Source organism: Capricornis sumatraensis, chromosome 2 (assembly GCF_032405125.1).
Source record: "Capricornis sumatraensis isolate serow.1 chromosome 2, serow.2, whole genome shotgun sequence".
In the NCBI taxonomy this organism is placed as follows: Eukaryota; Metazoa; Chordata; class Mammalia; order Artiodactyla; family Bovidae; genus Capricornis; species Capricornis sumatraensis.
The window spans coordinates 2,746,572-2,770,263 of record NC_091070.1 but is presented as its reverse complement, the minus strand read 5'-3'; the positions used below and the strand labels follow the sequence as shown (position 1 = coordinate 2,770,263).

Sequence of the window (23,692 nt, the reverse complement as noted above, 5' to 3'; positions counted from 1 at the left end):
TGGTTTAAAAGTGATATGACTTTATTTCGGTTTACAGACGCCCTGCTAATAGATCCTTTGGGCTTTTATGTAGCTCTACTTGAAGGGAAGAATCGGATCTAAATCATCTGAAAGAAATGATGGTACAAGTTGGCATGTAACTCAAGGAAAGGAAGGCTCTTAATTCAGGCCACAAACTAACCCCTTTCTTATTTTTTTTAACTAAACATTTTCTGTCTGAGTAAAAGATTGCCAAAAAAGAAAATACGAAATTCATTGTAATTTACAGTAGAAATACTTATTAATAAAAATTTTAGAGTCAATAATCTTTAGCAAGAAAGAAAGCAGAAAACTTTATAGAAACCTTTTTTAGAGAGACGATTGTTCTCTGCTTTATTAGAACTTTATGTCCCTGTGTGCTTCAGCTGTGTCCAGCTCTGTGTGACCCCATGGACTGCAGCCCGCCAGGCTCCTCTGTCCATGGGATTTTCCAAGCAAGGATACTGGAGTGGGCTGCCATTTCCCTCTCCAGGGGGTCTCCCCGACCCAGGGACTGAACCCAGGTCTCTTATGTCTCCTGCATTGGCAGGCGGGTTCTTTACCACTAGCGCCACCTGGGAAGCCTATGAAATTATTGTTTCAAGGACATATTGATAATGTAGATGTATTGTGTCCTGACCTGGAATAAGAGAGAAAAGGCAATAAAGTACTTGACTGTGCTGAGAAGACCGGTCAGGATAGACCACTTTTAAATTTGAACATGCTCTGATGACACCTAAATGATGACAGTACTTGAAACTATGTCACATAAAGAACCGTTTAAAGCTGAGGGTTTTGGTTTTGGAAAACAGGCTTATCCTGGAATATCTGTGGGCCTGGGGCAAATAAAGAGTACAGATAAAGACCTAACCATCACAGGTCTAAATATTCTAGGTGCCCCAAAATGAGGACTGGTGAATCACAATGAAAGAGAGACAGATTTCTGTTCTATATGAGGAAGCATTTTACAACAGAGCTTCCTAAGGAGAGGTTAGAACACTTACATATAAAAACATTCCTTCAGGCCCACAATAGATAATTGTTTCTCCTAAATTCATAAAGTCAGAGAAACATTGATTGAAACAAGTAAAACGACGCAAAGGAACCATTCTCCAATGGTTTCTTAGGTCAACTTACAAAGGCAATAGAATTAAAAGCAAAAATAAACAAATGGGACCTAAGGAAATTTAGAAGCTTTTGCATAGCACAGGAAACCATAAATAAAATGAAAAGACAACCTACAGATTGGAAGAAAATATCTGCAAATAATTTGACCAACAGGGCTTAATTTCCAAAATATGCAAACAGCTCACAGAACTGAATGACAGAAAACAAACAACCCAATCAAAAATCGGAAGTAGACCTAAACAGACAGTTCTCCAAAGAAGACATACTGTTCAACATCACAAATTATTAGAGAAATGCAAACCAATCACTTGATACAGGTCAGAATGGCTATCCTCAGAAAGTCTACAATTTTTTCGAGGGTGTGGAGAGAAGAGAACCTTTCTGCACTGTTAGATGTATGCATGTGTTAGTCCCTCAGTCGTGTCTGACTCTGCGACCCCATGGACTGGAGCCCACAAGACTCCTCTGTCCATGGGATGCTCCAGGCAAGAATACTGGAGTGGGCTGCCATTTCCTCCTCCAGAGGACACTGTTGCTAGGAATGTAAATTGGTGTAGCCACTATGGAAAACAGCATGCAATTCCTCAAGAAACTAAGAACAGAGTTGCCATATGACCTGGCAATCCCACTCCTGGGCATATATCCAGAGAAAACTCTACTTTGAAAAGATACATGCATCCTAATGTTCATAGCAGCACTATTTACAAGAGCCAAGACATGGAAGCAACCTAAACGTCCATCAGCAGACAAATGGTTAAAGAAAACGTGGTACATATACACACAACGGAATAATACTCAGCCTTAAAACAGAACGCAACAACGCCATCTGCAACGGCACGGATGGACCCAGAGATTACCATACTAAGCGAGCAAGTCAAAAGGAGAAAAGACAGATTCCATATGACATCACACATATGTGGGATCCACAACACGACTCAAATTAGCTCACTAATAAAACAGGAAGAGACTCACAGACATAGAAAACAAATTCACGGTTACCAAAGGAGAAAGGATACGGGGGAGGGAGAAACTGGAAGTCTGGGATTAGCAGATACAAACTACTATATATAAAACAGATAAACAACAAGGCCTTACTATATACCGCAGGGAACTATATTCAATATCCTGTGATAACCCATAACAGAAAAGAACTACCCTGCTGTACGTCAGAGTCTAACACATCATGTATCAACTATACATCAATAAAGTGTAAATACCTAATAAATTCAAAGCTTAGAATATTGTGTATGTAACAGGTTAAGAACTGACCTTTCTTTTTAAAAGGAGAAAATTTTTACAGAAACGAAGATTAAAGGGTCTTTGTGGCATAACTGTAGAATGAATAGATAACAGAGCACAACCTTCTAACCGATCGTGTTAAAGCCTAAATTATCTTATTCAAGAAGGAAAAAATGCCTGGAAAGTTGCCTTAGCCACTGAGGCTCACCGAAGCCCAATAACCCAATGGCTTCGACCATCCTTCCACACTATACACAGGCTGTGACGGCCGCGCTGATCAGTCTGCTGCTCCGCAGTCACCGTGGTCAGTCACTGGTAGGTCTGTCCTAAAGAGACCTGCCACCCGCTCACCATTTTGCTTGTGGAGTTATGACTTTTGTCAAAATTTTCTAGAGTTGAAAGAAAATAGCAAGATAGGGGATTTCAAAACCAGTTGGCAAATCTGATCACCGCCAAAGGAGAGGGCGAAGGGCTCACCGACAGCATGGGCTCGGCTTCTCAGCTCTCCAGGGTGTCCCCGGAGGCGGAGGCTCTGCCCGCTCGTCAGTCACTTCTCAGCTCCTCTTTCTTACCTCTCCCGCCTCAGACTCTTCCTTCCTGCTTTACATGCTATTAAATTAAAACTTTCTGCTGCTCAGAAATTTCTGCTAAACAATTAAATCCAACTATTTCAACCATCATAAAATACAATGCTCTTCATTCTGAACTGTCTGAACCAATACAGATAAGCAAAGTGAAAAAAAAAGTGCCTGGAAGCAAATAATATGGTAAAACTGGATGTGTGCTTCACGCACAAATGCATTTCAAACAATACACAAAAGTGTTTCAGTCTTTTTCCCCTAGGATACTGAGTTAATTTAAAGAAGACAACTACTTAATACTACTTCTTTTTAAAATACAGAAACATACCTACTTGGCCAGTTGCCACTATGTTGATAAATTTGGGGTGCTGATTTACAGTGAGGCACAGAATATCATCATTATGTTCCTGATAAAAACTCTGAGTCCCTATAAAAAAAGAATTTGAAAATTAAATTTGAAAACTTTAATGTGAAATAGTCAAATGCACTTTACTCAGAGTAATAAACTGCTGTGTTTAACTTCCTTGCTTATTTAACATTTATTTTTTGAGCACAGTATATATACTTCATCCTAAGGACGTAAACGTGACTGACAAATCCTTAACGTAGTGAACCCTGAAAGGCATAACCCATGTAAAACCAGGCTGGAGACATCAAGCGCCACAAGAGAGTTAAAGATCAAAGCGCTATGGAAATATGCAGCGATCTGTTCTTCTTATGAACAGATGGCACTCCTGAACGGACACAACAGGTTCTGGAAATGTGAATGCAGCTGGGGCAGGCATTTCAGGAAGAGGAATACTTGAAGCAAAGATACACAGGCAGGGAAGCCGTGGGTATGCATACAGATGGCTCGTTTGGCTGAAATACAGGGTAACAAAAAAGACAAGTGAGAAATATCATTGGACAGGCAAGTTTGAACTAGAATTACAGAGGATTTTGAAAACAAGCCTATTATTAAATTTTATATTTATTCTGTAGTCAGTGGGGAGGTACCGAAAGAATTCTGATCAAAGAAGTAATCTGATTCATCTTGTAGCAACAACAGTGGAGAGGCCCTGGCAGACTGTGACTGTGCAGGAGGCAGGGAAGGGAGGCTCCTGCAAGCCAAACGGAGAGGCGGGGGACGAGGCCAGGCTGGCAGACTGGGCCCAGGCTACAGGGCGCCATCGACACTAGGTCCTCCAAAGAGCAAAACAAAACCAAAGAAAACCATGTTTGAATAACATTTAATATAGCTAGCATTACTTTTGAACTTCTCAAAGTAAAATGTGCTTCGTGTTTCCCAGGGCTGAGTTCAGCTAAAGGAATAAACAAATAATTATATGCGCTACTGACTGAATCAGTAGATCAGCTATCAGATGAGGACTTCTTGGACTATACGCACAGCAATGAACCCGCAGAACGGAGAGAGGCCACTGGGGCAAAGGCCTAGGCGCCCCTCTACCCCGGCTCTCTACATTCCATCATTAGGGAGCCGAGTAACTAAAATCCAGGAAACTAAGGCAAATGACACGTATAAACATGGAAATGTGTTTACACTTCCATCCTTATGTAGTGTGTCTTTTCTTATCTTCTATATTCTCTGTGAAGGATAAGTGAAGCCTCAAAGAGGATTTTCTATTAATAAGAGGTATTTTGTAATGACCTAAAGTATTGAATAGAAAATTACCATTGATTTGTGTAATCTTGATGAATCTTTTTCTTAAGGAAACTAAAACAGATATACCATATTAATGATTAATACTGACCAGGGGTAGGGGATTATGACTCACATAATCCATTCTACCTAATTAGAGTGAAGCTACCAGAGGGAAAAAAAGCCAGAAATGTTTGTACTAAATAAACTGCATCTTCAATACAAACAGACAGACTATTTTGTTGGGCTCAAAATCACTGCAGATGGTAACTACAGCCATGAAATTAAAGATGCTTGCTTCTTGGAAGGAAAGTTATGACCAACCTAGAAAGCATGTTAAAAAGCAGAGACATCACTTTGCTGACAAAGGTCCGTCTAGTCAAGGCTATGGTTTTTCCAGTAGTCATGTATGGATGTGAGAGTTGGACCATAAAGAAAGCTGAGTGCCGAACAACTGTGATGTCGCAGAAGACTCTTGAGAGTCCCTTGGACTGCAAGGAGGTCAAACCAGTCCATCCTAAAGGAGATCAGTCCTGAAAATTCACTGGAAGGACCGATGCTGAGTCTGAAACTCTAATACTTTGGCCACCTGATGCAAAGAGCTGACTCATTTGAAAAGACCCTGATGCTGGGAAAGATCGAAGGTGGGAGTAGAAGGGGATGACAGAGGATAAATTTGTTGGATGGTATCACTGACCCAATGGACATGAGTTTGAGCAAGTCCCAGGAGATGGTGAAAGATGGGGAAGACTGGCGTGCTGTGTAGTCCATGGGGGGGTCACAAAGAGTCGGACACAACTGAGCAACTGAACAACATTCTGACTTTACAAAGTTTATAACTTTATGTAATAAAGCAATTCAAAATTAATAAAGAGTATTACAGTAGGATTATCACATCCTTGGTCATCAAATGATGCTTAGAGAACTTTTTCAACAATACAATCAGTTAAATAGACGTCAAGAAATATTTTCCCATCTCTTGGATCTAATAGGTATTATCAGTCAAGTCACAAGCAAGCAGCCTTCTTAGTTAACCTTTTTGGCTTTCCAAGCGCTCAGCATGAACACTGCCACTCCACCGCCAGTCCCTAGCACTCACTCACCCAACATGTTCCTTTCAGTCACTAACTATCAGACAACCACTTGCGAGGAAACAGAATAAAGTTACCAATGTTTCTGCTGTGAAACATGCTTTCAGCACCCAGTCATCCTTCACTTTTAACCAAGATCCATAAGCACTCTGCATCATGAAGTCCTTTTATGCTGTGCTATACTCTCCTCAAGACTGTCAATCCCTTAAAATATTACTAGGAAGTTCTACAGTATGAAATATTCATATTCCAGATTCACGTATTTTAATTATTCATATGTTTAACAGAGTTTTAAGATGCTAAATAAAAAATTCTCAATTTTAAAAAGAGGGGAATGGAGAATTAGGGTTTCCTACCTGTAGCAACATTGTGAAGAATTCCAACAGATGCAGTGTGATAAATTATATCATCACCATCATTTAAATAATGAACATTATTCCTGCAGTCTCGGCCTCGATAGCCAAAAACAAGCTCCAACACAAGGTCCTAAAACAACGATAAAATCATTATACATTTGCTCATGTCTAAATGTTCACCATTACTTTGTTGTAAACAGTACTGGTGGTCTTTAGTCAAAATGGAGGATGCATTTTTGATTTATAAATTTCAAGCACAAAACTAAGCTAGATGCACCTCTCTATTTAAGCTTTTTTGAGCAGCTGAAACACACATTCCATACTTTTCTATGTAAATCTATAAAAATGAAAAGGGAAGCACACTGTCATCTGACTCCAAGAATTTTAGTTCTTAAGATTTCTTGTGTTAAACACTGAGATACTTTGTGTCCAAAAGAAAAATATTTCAATTTGTGTTAACTGTTAGTCAAAAATATTTGATCTGTACATATGACTGAGGATAAATTAGGTCCAAGTGGTGTGCTTCCAAGCATCTAAAGAGTCTATCAGCTCCATACACTGAGCACACCGTCCCTGATAACTCGTGCTCACGGTAATCCTGCTACTCCACGTGCCCATTCTCACTGACCGTGCAAGGCTGAGTGGGGCAGAAAGTACAACAATCACCTCCCACAGCTTTACACCTTGCTTTTGACCTCACTGAGCAGTCTGCTTAAGGACTTCCCTGTAGCTCAAATAGTAAAGAATCTGCCTGCGATACAGGAGACCAGGGTTTGATCCCTGGGTCGGGAAGATCCTCTGGAGAAGGGAATCCACTTCAGTATTCTTGCCTGGAGAATTCCAAGAACAGAGAAGTCTGGCGGGCTACAGTTCGTGGGGTTGCAAAGAGTCAAACATGACTGAGCGACTAACACACACCCGGCAGTCTGTTTGTTATTGCTGACACCGGGATTATGAAATTATGAAATATGGGAGAACTTTCCTCTTTTGCTCAATTATTGTGGAAAGTTTCTTTGCTTGGAAGCGAGGCCGTTATTAGACTTTGCAGTGAATATCTCATGGGGTGAAAGTCCCTGATTTAGTATAAATATTAAATCTTTAACTTATAAGTTCGAACCACTAAGTACAGGACACTCTAAGGTCACTATGCTTCTATAAACCATAGATCATTCCATACACTTGCATTTAGAAGTTCTCTGAGATATGGTTCAATTCAGGGCATTATTCATAGAAAACTAAAAGACAAAAAAAAAAAAGGGAACAGAGGATGTCAATCCAAGCTCAGACTCGACAGTTAAGCAATCAATGTTTACAACTGAACAAAAAAGAATACTCGATACACTTATTTTCATAAAGAATAATGGTAAGATTTGGGTGTTCTACAGAAAGGAAACAGAATAAACCCTGGACACATTCTAAGGTACAAGTTAGCGGGGTGGATTGTCCTCACCTCTATGGGCCTCTTTTTCTTGCCGACGTTGTTGGTCTGGAGTTTTTCTGGCTGCGGTGGGGCCCTGCTCACCGGAGGCCTGAAGCAGAGAAGCGGGAGAGAGGAGGGGAAGCGTCACCCGGCGCCCTCACCCAGCTCCTCTCAGCCCTCCAGAGAGCAATGTCCGACACTCCACCCCAAGAGTGAACCCAATCTGTGTTTCTCACTAGACTCCACCCTCTATATCTTGGTATCTTCTAAGGCAGCAAGGTAGAAAGAAAATGTCAGAACTTCTGTTCACTTTCCTTTTAATTTCTTTGATGTATGTTCCATAAATGCAACTAATACAACAGCACAAGAACAGATTGGTGATAAAAATATACAAATGTTAGTTTTACAAACTCAAAAGCTTCTTGATGGGGTGCGTTATCAACAACAGCCTAGATTACTGCTCTAACGTAGCTATCTCAGTATCTTGCACATGGCAAGTACTCAATATATACTTCCTGAATTTTGAAAATATTTCTATACACCTCCCATACTGTTGGCGATGTAAATCACATCTGAGTTCAAACGTGCGCTCATCACCAGGGCCTCTGTGCTTTATCTTCTCCTCTGAAGTTCCTAGTGTGTCTATGGCAACACTGTCAGTTAGGTGCACAAGACCTCTTACGGCGACTCTGTAAAAGGCTGTTACTATTGCCTCCAACTCCTCTGCCCTCCTTTTCACTGTTTACCTCATATTTTGCAAACTTACACAGTAGCTCTCAAATCTATTCCTCTCCCTCTGTTTCCACCACTAAGCTCAGAATCTATTTATAATGTGTCATTAGGTATATGGAGCTCCCATTTTCAGCTATTTAAATGTGGCAACTCTTCCCTAAAAAAAACCTGTTTATTGTTGTTTTTTAAACTCACATCATTTAGTTTAAACTCAGATAGTCATTATTCAAATGTTTAATAAGCTGAACAGTGAATCTAAATCAATCATATATCACCTCACCCTTCAAATTTTAATATTGAGTAACAACTAAATCTGAAAATGATACAAGTTAACTTTCCAGTCAAGAAAACTCTAACATTTCTGAATAAATTCACAAAATTAAAGGCATAACAATATATTTGCATTTTCAAAGTGATTTTCAAGGTACACACCCATAAAAAGTAAAGTGTCATGTCTTGAAGATGTAACATACATGTGTGTTTTCGTATGTATGTGAGGCAGTATGCAGAAGTACAGAACCATGATGGGTGACATAAAAGCTTTGCACTTGCAACACTATATGAAGGACTTTTCAAATTATCACAAAAATTTTTGATTCCAAACCTTTTCCACATACTTTTAAAATGTCTATAAGTAATCAATAACTTTATATTATTTAGTATTTTAAAATATTTCTGCTAAAATCATTTTAAAGAATGGGAGCAGCCTTGCCTTCTCCTCCAAGTTCTTGACCTTTATTCAGTGTTATTGTCTGACAGCTTTAGTAAGTGTATAATTTTTATCTCTAAATCCTGTATAACAATTAAGCATATTTTAATTTTTATAAAGATAATTTATATAGGATATATTATTGCTTAAAATTATACAACTTGGAAAATTATACAAAGCAAATGGATTAAGTTTTAGTAAGGCAGTTACTTATAGGTCATGCATCCAATTATTAAAGTGAAAAAGTCATGTCTGACTTTTGTGACTCCATGAACTGTAACCCATCAGGTATGAATCTAATTATTAAGATATAGTCATTTCAGGGATACTGATTTCAAAGGAGAAAAACATGGAAAGCTGTGAACAGAGGTAAAGAACACCAAGTAACACAGCTCATTAATGGTAAATATCAAAGATAATAAAAAGACGAAATCAGGCCTCATGGACTAGAGCAAAGAGAGAAGGTTACCTGGAGCCTCTTTCCAGCAGCAGATAAAAAAGGGAAAAGATTACAACACAAATCTGAATTGAAAACAGTAGTAAAATATGTCCTGTAATAAAATACTTATACACATTTAATGCAGATAAACTATATGGTATATATTGTAAAGGCCTACTGTTTTTATTTATTGCTGTAAATAAAAAAGGCTTAAATTATTCCATTAATGGCAGGGAAATCAGAAGAAAAAAGATGAAACGGAAAAGAATTCAACATGTTCCATGCTGTGTATAGCTTGCCACTCTTATTTTCCACAGTGCAAACTGAATTTCAAACAAAATATTTAAGCTTATTTAATGTTTATTAACTTAAAAGGTTGGTAGCACTGCACTGCTATTAAGGACTGTCTAAGGAACCGAAGCTCCCCCTCCTCTGACCCCAGAGGGATTCCCAGTCAGCCAACGTAACCAAGCATGCAGAGGGAGTCTTGAGACCATGTGGTATTTGAGGCTGTTCCAACAAAGAGGTAACTATAAAAAATTCCCCAAAGCAACATAATGGCTGAACAGAACTGGAAGGATCATAGCTGTTAATCTCATCCCCCCTCCCAATGAAACCAGAATTCTCTTACATGTCTAGAACATCCCTTCACAACCCTGATGACAAGTGGGCATTTACTAAATCCTACATGAACAACTGCTTGCAAGATGGCAATTATATCTCCACTTAGTTTTCTTTTTTTTTTTTGGAAACTAGTGATTCCAAAAATGATGAATTATTCTTTATGTGAAGTGGCCACCCAACTTTCCTTTATCCTGTGTTTCTTTCTAGTTCACTGTAAATTGTCAATGTTCCTTTAAAATGCAGAGCTCAGTCCCGAAGAAGCTATTCCAGGTCTGATGCTAGGTCTGAATGTTTTACTTCTGCTAAAATAGTGTAAGATTATGAGGGCCTTTTAAAGAAGTCACATCACACTCCAGACTCATATCTTTGCACACATCACCTCCTGCTTAAAACAGAGTGAATTCCTGCTATCTGCCAAAATAACTAAGGAGTACCTAACATTTGAAGCTCTGAACAATCTTTCTCAAATTTACTTGTTCATCTTATCTGTCAGCATTTCCCTGCTGGTGCCTTTTTTAACTTCCAAAACAGACGAGGCTTTTCCATCCTGTCCTGTTTCAGAAACTGTCTGAAGACACTTTTATTTACTAAAGGCAGCTATCAAACGACCCCAAACAGTCCTTTCTTGCACATATAATTTTATTAAACATGTAAATATCATTACTGCCCTATATTAATGAATATATTAACTATGACATGAAACTAACAGGTTTGCTATCAACTGGAAAAGTTTTCACTGAGAAATATGTGTGATTACTGTTTTTACAAGTCTTTGAAATTTAAGGAAAAACTGAAACTATTAGAGTACAGGCGTTTATGAAAAGTCATCTGTAAAAACACTGATTATAAGGAAGACCCTTACAACAACGCTTACATATTGTATCTTCAAATGCAACTCTTTTGTAGGATTTGTTCTCTTTCATTTTCTAATTCTTTCTCAGCAAAACTAGTTCAGTGTTTTATAAGGAAAAAAATCAATACCTTAAAATACCACAAAGACCAAAACAGAAGAATAAATTTTTGAGTAAAATATTTTCTTAAATAACATAACTTACCTTACTACTCCCTGCCTTCAAAAGAAGCAAGAGAAAAAAGGAGATAAACAGATATGAAAATTGATGGTGAATAAAATACATCAGTTTAGTAGACAGAATAAAGGTAACATGTCAATAAAATTCTAAGGAAATACAATAGTGCCTAAATTTTATGTCACATTGTTCTGATTTATTAAAAAATATTGGAAATTTGATTGACAAGTAACTACTTTAAATACATTAAGACTTGTCATAAAAATACTTAAACAGAAAAAGAAAAACATAAAATTATTAATGTCATTTAGGAAAAAAGAATCCACAAAAAAATCAACTAAATAAAGTCAAATTGTCATCAGAAATATTTTCCTTTTAAGTAGACATTTGACAAACATTTTATTTGTTTAAAAAATGTTTTGTATTTGATGATGATATATTTTATTTAAAACTGAAGACAATTATGTATACAGACCATTTAACCTCTTCACAAAAGTGAAAGTTGATGGAAAAAAACCTTCATTTTTATCTCCTTTGATTCTTGCATTTGATGAAAATGAGGCCTCCTAACTATCAATCACAATAATGACTTTTCTGCCTTGGCATTTTCAGGAGAATTTAGTAGAGCTGAATTATAAAATAATTTGAGAACAAAATGCAAAATAAATAAATAATTTTGAGAATGCAAGTTAACCGCAAAGATTACAATTATGACAGTGTCAACCATTCTTTGTGAGCAGTAAAATATTTCTGTCAGAACTTGTCACTTCCACAATCAAGGAGGAAATTTAAGTGTTTTACCATGAGCGACGGTCTACAGATTAAAATTAGGTCACATTTTCTGACATACTCCATTTATCTGATAAATGATAATATTTTCTTTAAAAATCAATATAATAAATGAAAAAAGATTAATGAGAATATCTAGAGTTTCTTCTTCCCTATATTATATTTTTCATTACCTGTGAGATACAATTTCTTTTAGGGAATATTAAGTACTATACTGAAAATATTCTAATTATAAACATCCACATTTACATACTGATACAGCTCTAATTAATAAATATACAGGTAGTATTTATTACTCTGTGGATATTTAATTTCAGTACTAAAAGAAAAAGCTCTTAGGGAGTTCCCTGGAGTCCAGTTGTTAGGACTCAGCGCTTTTACTGCTGTGGTCCTGGGTTCAATTCCTGGTTGGGGAACAAAGGTCTCGCAAGTAGTGTGACGTGGCCTAAATTACAGTAAAAAAAAATTTTTTTTAAAGGAAGTGTGTCAGTATTAACCAGATATCTCCTTAGGTTACTTTGTATTTTAGTCCAAGAAAGGGGTGGTGAAGAATTACTACCTAAATTCTTTATATACATTATTTCATTTCATGAAATACTCCATAAATTGTGGATTATAATGTTTTTTTTTTGTTTTTTTTTTTTACCTCCGAGGAAACTGAGGCTCAGAGAGAATGAAAAGTTTCTCAAGGTCATACAACTGGCAAACAATAAAATGAGTATTTTAACCCATTTGCATGCTAAGTTGCTTCAGTTGTGTCCAACTCCGTGCGACCCCACGGACTGCAGCCTGCCAGGCTCCTCTGTCCATGTGATTCTCCAGGCCAGAATACCGGAGTGGGTTGCCATGCCTTCCTCCAGGCAATCTTCCTGACCCGGGGACCGAACCTGTGTCTGCCTGCATTGGCAGGTGGGTTCTTTACCATTGGCATCACCTGGGATCTTATTCCAAAAACCATGCCCTTTGAACTGTCTTCAAAGTCAGAGTCAAGTCACCTCAACCTTGAATACCGTGCAAGTATTTAGATCATGGTATGTTCGGCATTAGAAGAAACAAGCCTCTGCTTTAATACTCTGCCCCTTCTCATGCCCTTATGGCTTCGCTCATAGCTCAGTGGGTAGAGTCCACCTGCAGTGCAGGAGACCAGGGTTCAGTCCCTGGTCGGGAAGATCCCTTGGAGAAGGAAATGGCAACTCACTGCAGTAATCTTGCCTGGAGAATCCCACGGACAGAGGAGCCTGGTGGGCTACAGTCCATGGGGTCACAGAGAGTCAGATACAACTCACACCACCAAACAGACCATCGCGTCTCCCACCTTTTAAGTGACTCTATGTGGTTCACTGATCCACAAGCCTCTTCACTGTTTTCTATCTTCTCTAATGATTTTAAAAACATCAGGCTCACAATTTTTCTCTTGATCTGTCATTACACTAAGATATTTGTTAAATGAAGTTCTCTTTCCTCATAGACTGCAGTGCACATAGCCTTATTTTGATTTGCTGATTCTTGACAAAGACCAATAATTCCCAGAGACAAGCTATACTTCAACTTGCCTTTTTGGAAAAAAATTAAAATAATGACTTTCTATCCTTGATCAAATGCACATGGATAAAAGGGCCTTTTCAAAACTTAAGCATCTCTTTGGTTCATGTGCTTCCTAAAACATACTAGGTTCAGTTTGTATTATTTCTTGAAACCCTATCACATATATTTATAAAAGTTAACAAGTAAGATTCCTTTAATCATACAGATTTTATATATAGCATCATTCCCTAAGCTACTTGCAAAGGACAGCGTCATTACCAAAAAGTATTTAAGGACAAACATGGTTTCTAAGTGAAGGTGGGGACTGTAAAATGGAAGAGTACCACCGCTACTTACTTTCTGCAAAAAATTAATTCAGTTAAACAATCAATTCAATTTCTAATACTGGTATCTTTTTCTTCATCTAGTTTTAAATTTGACTGTTACCTCTCATCAGTTGAGGGTTCTTTTTGTTGCAAATGAGGCTTGATTCCAAACATTGGGCGAATATTTGTTGATAAGGCTCTGATGGTGTAACTGATTTCATTCTCCCTTGTGACATCACTGTCATAGCCTAACATCAAAATATAAGAATTATTCTCTATGTTACAGCTGAGGATCTCAATTATGATCTTAAAAATAGGATACAAGGATGTTAAACAATATGAAATAAGTTAAATACATCGTGTTATAGTCAAATTATGAAATAACAAACAGCCAGTAAAAATGATGTAGAAGAATATTCAGTGATAAAGAATTCTGATTAAGTGATAATAGCAAGCTTCAAAAAAAAACCCCACCTCAATATGATGCCATTTTTGTTTAAAAAAAAAAAAAGATAATGTATATAAATACACATACCCCTATGGGTAACATCCCAAATGTTAACAGAAGTTACCTCTCTGAGTATTCAAATTATAGATGCTGTGTTCATTTTTTTATTGCAAAATGTACTTTCTAACTTTTCTACAATGAGTGGGTATTACTAGTATAATAGGAAAAAAACAAAATTATTTTAAAGTATGAGGTTCAATACTATAATTTTATTTTAATAGTACTTCTTTAAAGTATGATTATCACACATTGCTAAATGAAAAATAAGTCATCAGTATATGCCAACCTGTTATTTTTAGAGTCACAAAAAAAATTCTGGTGGTAAACAGACCAAAAAGACTGAAATGATAATTATTCAAGCATTATTATTACTTATTAAACTTCCACAGTTTAAATCAGTTGTGCTAAATTTTTTCTATGTTTTTGTTAAAATATCTTAAAATGACATACCCCCATCTTCTTCAGAATCTATATCAGATTCTTCGCTATCACAAGGTCTTTTTTCTCGATAGCCCTCTGTTTCATTTGTCCAAACCATTAAAGACATATCTGCGCCTCCTAAGGTGACCAACATGCTGTCATCGTAAGTCCAGCGAACATTTGTGACATGTGTACTATGGGCCACGTACTTCTTAAACTTTCCAAATTTTCCCTAAAAATTGAAAAAAATTCAAATTTCTGAGAAATTTTATTACTTGAAAAGTTTCTATAATTTTGAACTTCTTTCTTAATCTCTGATTGGAAATTAATCATTGCAAAGGCACTTTGTTTTAAAAAAAGAGAGAAAATAACTTAGTGAGGACAGGATAGACTAGTAGCTTTGCGCACTGCCAGTACTGTGGGCGTAACTCTTTTGGAAATCAACTTGGTATTTTACTTTGAAAAGTATGAAAATGCTGACCTTTGTCTCACCATCCCTTTTTAAGAGTATATGCTAAGGAGACCTTATCTACACAAAAAACATTTGCCATAGTACTGACTTACAGCAGTGAAACATTTTAAATACCATAAATATTCAATATAGTAATAGTTAATTATGGTGGATATCTTTTAAAAAAACAATGGCTATGCACACATATTATTGTTGGAAAGAAACAATAACTGGGAAAATCAGGATACGAATGCCTATGTACATACAGCACTGGCATATTAAAAAAAAGTAATTAGCAAACATTTCAGTATATATCCATGTAAATATCTTTCATTGTAATTCATTAGTGTTTTTGATTATAAGCAGATGTTACACACAGTAATGTATTTTTCTTTTAAATATAAGGAAAAATCCAAGATACTGGTAACTTTTAAATCTAGAACACTAGCATTACTGGATTACATAGGTAAATTTCAGATCAACATGTCATAAGCAGGTTTTATAGGGATATCTTTTCAAGGGTGTTAAAATAAGAAATGTCTTAAATAAACACGTTCAATTGCTCAGTTGTGTCCGACTTTGCAACCCCATGGACCGTGGCCTGCCAGGCAAGTATACTGGAGTGGGTTGCAATTTCCTTCTCCAGGGAAACAAAACATAGTAAATAATAGTTAAATCAGTGGATTCTCTGGAAACGAGGAATCAATAAAATCAGCTGAAATCGAAGAGAAATCTGTCATGAAAACACCAGAAGAAGATAGTTTCCTACGATTTTGTGGTTCTTGCTACAGTAAGGAGAAGAAGAAATCTGTGGACCAACATTCTAGAACATATTCTTAGGGCTTCTGTACCATCTAGTATACGGAGAGTGAAGATTTTTACTAACAAATGTTTTATGGGAGCACATTCTTATTAAATAAGGTACTACAACTTCAGTATATCTAAAACAAGGACTCGTGAAATATTTTCTTGGGTACCTGAGTTCTCTACGGGAATTCTTAAAACTTCTGGTTTCATTTCAATGTTGAAATAAATTAATTAAGACCATCATGCACTGAATATCATGATTTCAGTGCCATATTTCATACTTATATTTATGTTCATGTTGGTGCTAGATTATAACATTCATCTGAATTTGTGACAAGTAAATATGTATCTATACTTGATTTCATGAATTTTATTTTTGTGCTAAGTGAAAGCCTAATGTTTCCCAGTAGTTTGAACAGAAAGTGAAGTCGCTCAGTTGTGTCCGACTCTTTGCAACCTGTGGACTGTAGCCCACCAAGCTCCTCCGTCCATGGGATTCTCCAGGCAAGAATACTGGAGTGGGTTGCCATTTCCTTCTCTAGGAGTTTGAACAGAAGAAAGCAGTAAAAGGATTTAGTCATCACACAGCACACAGTTAATGTGGCCATGTACATTTGAAAGAATCTCTACAGTTTGGTTTTATAAAAATAGCATTATTCATCACATTAAACCAACGTTGTTTACTTTGATTTTAGAGGTATTATAATTTATAGTGCTTTATATTTAATCAGTGGCGAAGCCAGTGGCACCCACTCTAGTGCTCTTGTCTCTCCTGAGGGCAGAGGAGCCTGGTGGGCTGCAGTCCATGGGGTCGCGAAGAGTCGGACATGACTGAGCGACTGACTTCACTTTCACTTTTCACTTTCATGCGTTGGAGAAGGAAATGGCAACCCACTCCAGTGTTCTTGCCTGGAGAATCCCAGGGACCGGGGAGCCTGGTGGGCTGCCGTCTATGGGGTTGCACAGAGTTGGACACAACTGAAGTGACTTAGCAGTAGCAGTAGCAGTATATTTAAACGGAACATTTTAAATGTTAAAGTTGTAAATATCAAGAGTTTGTATTTAGTGTTAATGATATATATTTTATCAAAAGAATACTAAAATTATTTAATATTAGGACTAAAAGAATGATTCTTCTAAAAGGAATATTTATACTACTTAATACTCAGAAACCATACAATATAATATATAACTTAAGATATGGGATCATAAATTATAATACTACTTCTAGATAAAAGCTATATACATGATGTCAAGAACAGGAAGTAAATTATGAACCTTTCATATTACAACATCATGTATTCCATATGTGATATTCATATTACAACAGTGAAATGCTATGAAAGGGCATTACCTTAACCATTTTTATAGTTATGGTCATTAGGAGAATTAAAGAAAAACACATACTTTAGCAGGATATCTAAATAACTTCACAAATCCCAAATCATCCCCAGTAGCTAGGAGTGTTCTGTCACTGGTGAGGGAAGAGGCAGTTACGTCCGTGACTTCTCCAGTTACTGGCCAAATCCCCTCGCAGCATAAACCAAGCACACTTGTCCATGATGCCCAGCCAATTTTTTCTGCCTAAAATATAGAAAAAGACTGCTCTAAGTTTATAATCTCTCACTCTACAACATTAACAACAAACAACTGAATATTCTTCTTTGTAATTAATTATAGATCTCACAAGTAAAATTAAAAGTTTCATAAAAACAGTGAAACAAATTATTAGTTGCTCTGGTTTAGTAGCTTGCCAAGTCCACTAGTTCCTGCAGAAAAATTTTAACGTAACATCATTCAAGATTATTTATTCACTATGTGTTCTAGATGCTGAGCATACAGTGACAATATTAATAAATAGGACTTTTTCTGCTCTTAGCATATCAGAAACGGAGTCTTTCATTTCATGTCTAAATTTCTACTAGTACTTTATAAGCATGTTTTCTAATTAATCATTATTGGAAATTAAGAATTTGACTTACAATCCCTCTCCTTACTAAGCCACTTTCAAATTAAATTTAGTTTCTCTTCCTTGGCCATGTCAAAAAGTTTTGCTAATAATGTCAGTCACAAAACCACACACATTTTTTTTCTTTTTTTCCTTAAATAGAAATTTGCCAATAAGAATCTTAGGTACATGGGTTCCAAAAGATCTGACAGAGATGCAGGAATCCAATCTTAGATGGCATGTCTTTCACATGCTGCATGCTTCTTGTCTTTTAAGGAAAGCAATTAGAGAAGAGCTAGCCATACAAGTAAGCAATTTATTCCTTTTCTTAACAGAGCATATATTCCTGCACCCAGACAGGCCTCTGCCTTCTAACCACTATTAGTCATATCAACATTACAAGCACTACTATCTTCCTACCTCTCCACTGGGAATGGTTTGTTTTTTCCCTCTGGGAGCTTCAAAGAATAATTGTTCTTTAGCACCAGTGTTGACCTGTAAAAGCTTTCCTTAAAAAAATTAAAAAATATACACATATATAAAATATAAATACATACACAGTATGATGTTTAACTTTTTTGGGAAAAATTTAGCCTTAACATAAAACCATTTTCCTTTGCAGTCAACCATAATAAAGTAATAAATATATAATAAAGTAATTAAATTCCTAAATGGCTTAATTTGTGTGTGTGTGTGTGTGTGTGTGTGTGTGTGTGCTTCCCAGGTGGCTCAGCAGTAAACAATCTGCCTGCCAATGCAGGAGACGTAAAGAGATATGGGTTCAGTCCCTGGGTGGGGAAGATCCCCTGGAGGAGGAAGTGGCAACCCACTCCAGTATTCTTGCCTGGAAAATCCCACAGACAGTGGCGCCTGGTAGGCTGCAGTCCATGGGGTTGCAAAAAGTCTGACACAACAGCGTGAGCATGCACGTGTGTGTGAATAAGCTATTTCTGTCATTATGCATATAAAAATCCTACAAATAAAATTTGAAGTATCTTTTAAAACAGGAAAAGGAGTACGTCAAGGCTGTATATTGTCATCCTGCTTATTTAACTTATATGTAGAGTACATTATGAGAAACACTGGGCTGGAGGAAGCACAAGCTGGAATCAAGATTGCCAGGAAAAATATCAATAACCTCAGATATGCAGATGACACCACCCTTATGGCAGAAAGTGAAGAAGAACTAAAGAGCCTCTTGATGAAAGTAAAAGAGGAGAGTGAAAAAGTTGGCTTAAAGCTCAACGTTCAGAAAACGAAGATCATCGCATCCGGTCCCATCACTTCATGACAAATAGATGGGGAAACAGTGGAAACAGTGGCTGACATTTTTTTGGGCTCCAAAATGACTGCAGATGGTGATTGCAGCCATGAAATTAAAAGATGCTTACTCCTTGGAAGGAAAGTTATGATCAACCTAGATAGCATATTGAAAAGCAGAGACATTACTTTGTCAACAAAGGTCCATCTAGTCAAGGCTGTTGAGAGCTGGACTATAAAGAAAGCTGAGCATCGAAGAATTGATGCTTTTGAATTGTGGTGTTAGAGAAGACTCTTGAGAGTCCCTTGGACTGCAAGGAGATCCAACCTATCCATCCTTAAGGAAATCAGTCCTGAATATTCATTGGAAGGACTGATGCTGAAGCTGAAATTCCAATACTTTGGCCACCTGATGCGAAGAGCTGACTCATTTGAAAAGACCCTGATGCTGGGAAAGATTGAGGGCAGGAGGAGAAGGGGACAACAGAGGATGAGATGGTTGGATGGCATCACTGACTCAATGGACATGGGTTCGAGTGGACTCCAGGAGTTGATGATGGACAGGGAGGCCTGGTGTGCTGTGGTTCATGGGGTCGCAGAGTCGGACACGACTGAGTGACTGAACTGAACTTTTAAAATATATATTTTAACGGTATTTGGAAAAACTAATTTACAATACCATATTTACAGAGGTGACTATCTGAAACAACAACCCCTCAAAATGGAGCATTTAAAATAGTAACCTTTATAAAAAAAAAAAAATTAACCTTTATCCAAATTATTAACACTGACATATGCCACACATTCTGCTAAAAAACAAAGATATTAATTAAATCCTGTATGTTAAACAAATATGACAATGTTAGGGAATGTATTTTATTGAATGCTGGGAAAATTACATTAACATTAGGAATTCCCTAGTGCTCTAGGGGCTGGGACTCCGGGCTTTCATGGCTGTGGCCTGGGTTGAGTCCCTGATCAGGGAACTGAGAGCCCACAAGCTGCAGAGCACAGCCAAAACACAAAGAAAAAGGTCAAACACTGCTCTCAAGAAAACCCTAATTAACAGAACTATTTTCTAAAATTTCAGTGACCGTTTATATCAAACTTATCTGGCAAAAACTAGGACAAATGACTAAAAAAGAATAATATTTAAATTACTTTACAAATGCATTCTATCATGTATACTATCATGTAAGAATTGAATCGCCAGTCTATGTCTGACGCAGGATACAGCATGCTTGGGGCTGGTGCATGGGGATGACCCACAGAGATGTTATGGGGAGGGAGGTGGGAGGGGGGGTTCATGTTTGGGAACACATGTAAGAATTAAAGATTTAAAAAAAAAAAAAAGAATCTATCACTTACTGTACTATCATGTGAATTATATTAGACAAGGCATTGAAAAGTCTAAACTCCCAGCATTCATCTTTAGATATGAAATAAAGTAGTGAAAATCATTTTGAGAATAATGTTTGTTTTTCACAGTGCTTTTGAATTCATCTGTCTGATTATTTGTCTCTTTAAAGCAGCTGTACTAAATCAAATGAAACTGTATCAAATAGTAAGGTACTGAGATTCTTACCTCTAATATCCCAATCAACATGGGTTATGTAACTGGTAGCGCCTTTGCATATTCCCACTCGTTTACTGCTCGTGACATTGTATATATCTATAAAGCTATCATGCGATGCTACAGCAAGATATTTCCCAGAACCTATAATAGAAACATATTTGCTTGAAATTTTCTGCAGTTAGAAATATTTTTTATACTGTACAACTAGAGTTAATTTTCTTAATTTTTTTGGAGGAACTTTAGGTGTTTTGCATGTTATAAAAAGACAGATGAGCCAAGCAATTAATGGTAATATTTTTCATGTATAATTAAACAATGAAATAAAATTTTAATGTAGTGAGGTAGTGTGATGGAAAGAAAATGTCAAAAATTATACACAAAGTAATTTTGATATTCTTTGCATTGAACAAAACTTTAAATTTAGGAAAAAATATACATAAGCTAACATAAATAAATTTTGCCTTAACATTAGCAATTCTATAGTAGGTTTTGTCATTAGTAATGAATACATGGAAACTGATAAAGCAAAATTAATGTAATTTCAAAAGCATTAGGAATATAATGAAAACAGTTATCTAATCCCTCTTATGTTACAAATGAGGAAAAGGAAGCTCAAAGAAATGCCTTGGCCCAAGTCACACAGCAACTTCAGTGACAGAGCTGGCCCTAAGCCAGGTATTTTGCCACTGATCTAAATACAGGGCTTTCCCCTCTCACTATACTGCCTCTTCTAGTAAAAACTAAAAGTCTGAGATAAAATAACAGTAAATAAAAATTCACACAGTGATATATTCATTGTCATACTCAAATTAATAATCAAATATGATTTCAATGAGATCTTACCTGGCGAAAATCGAATATCTGAAATAACATCTTTTCTGTGGTGAAAAGATACAAGATCTTCTAGAGTATCTGCATTCGCCATTAAGAAACTTCCATCATTGAGACCTACAGCTAAAGCTTTACCATCAGGAGAAAAACAGCAACACCTCCCACCTAAAAAACAAAGAAAGTATGTATCGGGATTTTCCTCTATTAAAAAAAGTATATGCTTAAGAAAACTTTGATTTCACAGAGGAGGAGTCCTATGTTTATTATAGCTTCAAATCAATATTAGAAATAAAGACGCAGATAATGAAGTTTTTTTATTGAGAACAATGGTACAGAATTCCAAGCATTAATTAAGACAAACCATTCCTTTTCTGAATGTAGGAAAAGTGAGTACTGATAGTGACCTTGAAAGAAACTAAGCTGATGAAAAGGGTGAGCGATTTTAACTAACATAAAAAGCCAATGATATAATATATGTAGAAATTTTGTTGTTTCTGTTAGGGGAGTTTGCTACCTTTGCAGTTTCTATCCAACAAATAAGACATTTAAGAAATAAGGTCATCTTTATAAAAATTATTTCAAATTTTAAAAACCTGACAATAGGCAATTATTAGTTTAAGCCAGGAAGATTTATACACATTTCAAAACTATATATGAAGAAATCATAATATGAATATTATTAATTAAAAAAATAAGGGTTAATGCTGAACTGGCAAACACAAAAAATGGGCTTAACCCAACAGCGAAGGATGTAGCAGGCATACTCATATCCCTAAGGCTTTTGAAGTCTTGCATAAACTCTGGAATGGGACAGATAAGGAACAGCTGTTACAGAATTAAAAGTTATAGAATGAATTGAGAATAAGCAGTCACTTTTATCAAGCATACATTAGAAATCTAGGATGTGATTTCTGATATTTAAGAGTCCAGAGATGATGGTGACCTGAAGCAGAGCAGCAGCAGTGGAAGAAGTGGAAAATGGTAGGATTTGTATACCTTTTGAAGAAAGAGATGGCAGGACCTTGACCAACTGGGAGTAAAGCAGGAAAAAAAGAGAAAAAAGTAGAGGCTATGTCTTTTGTTTGAATGATGATGTTATTTGCTGAGACAGGAAACACTAGGGGAGGTGTGAATGTTTGGTTTTGTGCCCTTAAGAATGCCTGTGAAAAATTCAAATGAAGACAAGGAGGCATTTTGTTATATTAATACCTCTCTGGAGCTCAAGGGAGAATATAGGGCAGAGATGTATCATACGTAAAGGAGGTGGCAGTTACAGCCGTGAGACTGGAGAAGGGCTGTTACTCATTTACTGCCTCTCAACTCCAAATCTGCCCTTATTCTTCCTGCTCTCTGACTACTGGGGGCTTCCCAGGTCGCTCAGTGGGTAAACAATCTGCCTGCAATGTAGGAAACAGAGGAGATATGGGTTCGATCCCTGGGTTGGGAAGCTCCCCTGGAGGAGAAAGCACGGCAACCCCCCTCCCCCCCCGCTCCCCGCCATCATTCTTCCCTGGAGAACCCCGTGGACAAGAGTAGGTTGGTGGCCTACGGCCCATGGGGTCACGGAGACAGCTGAAGCGACTGGGCTTGCACACACTGATGGCTGGGGCTGGAGCCTACAGATGTCTTTCCTTTGCTGGCAGAGGGTGCTGGAGGGAAGGCCGAAGAAGAAGGGAGACCCTTTTCTTCCTTCTGACATGCTGTAACCAGAGGATTAAGGAGGGGACAGGAGCTGGGGGTAGTGGGGTTTCTCTGCCTTCATAGCAGAAGACCTTGATCAGCCCACGGGCAAGTTTCTTTCTATTGGCAGGCAGTATGTTCCTGAGGCACCTGTACCTTTTCCAAAGAGATCTGAATCTCCGCCCCAGGGGAAGAGGGGAGGGTCCACCCTTTAAGTTTATTCCTTGATCACCGTCCACTAGCTGCAGAAAGCAGCTGCCACTTCCTCTTAGAATCCTCTTTTACAACTTTCAGTAGTTAAATCACCTTTCATTAGCTAACACTCCATATTAAAACTTCCCTGTTCAAATTACTGGGGTGGTTTCTGTCTGTGATTGATACAGAACAGTACTAAAGTGGTCAAAGGAGGCATATTGTTAAAGATAAGATTTGTGGAATTGGTTCAGTCATGGCTTTGGGCTTCAGCGTAGTGCTGGGTCCCTGCCAATGGGAAATGGGATGCGAGCCATCCAGGGTGTGCACTGGCATAGCAACGAACTAAGCTGTGCCCTGTGGCTGACTGAAGTAT

General features: G+C 37.2%; 1 protein-coding gene across 4 annotated transcripts in view; it reads right to left on the bottom strand.

Moving 5' to 3' along the window:
* Window positions 1-23,692, bottom strand: part of EML5 (EMAP like 5) — a 152,548-nt gene that overhangs the window by 26,198 nt on the left and 102,658 nt on the right. For 2 of the 4 annotated variants that reach the window (XM_068965457.1, XM_068965458.1), the window contains exons 22-30: window positions 21,457-21,609; window positions 20,623-20,754; window positions 18,198-18,286; window positions 17,237-17,413; window positions 14,602-14,803; window positions 13,765-13,891; window positions 7,503-7,581; window positions 6,053-6,182; window positions 3,295-3,393 (exon numbers count right to left, since the gene is read on the bottom strand). In XM_068965457.1, the coding sequence (XP_068821558.1) occupies window positions 3,295-3,393; window positions 6,053-6,182; window positions 7,503-7,581; window positions 13,765-13,891; window positions 14,602-14,803; window positions 17,237-17,413; window positions 18,198-18,286; window positions 20,623-20,754; window positions 21,457-21,609 (1,188 nt within the window). Of the gene's footprint in view, window positions 1-3,294; window positions 3,394-6,052; window positions 6,183-7,502; window positions 7,582-9,382; window positions 9,392-11,031; window positions 11,047-13,764; window positions 13,892-14,601; window positions 14,804-17,236; window positions 17,414-18,197; window positions 18,287-20,622; window positions 20,755-21,456; window positions 21,610-23,692 lie in introns of all 4 variants that reach the window. The other 2 variants (XM_068965460.1, XM_068965459.1) reach the window with 2 other exon arrangements.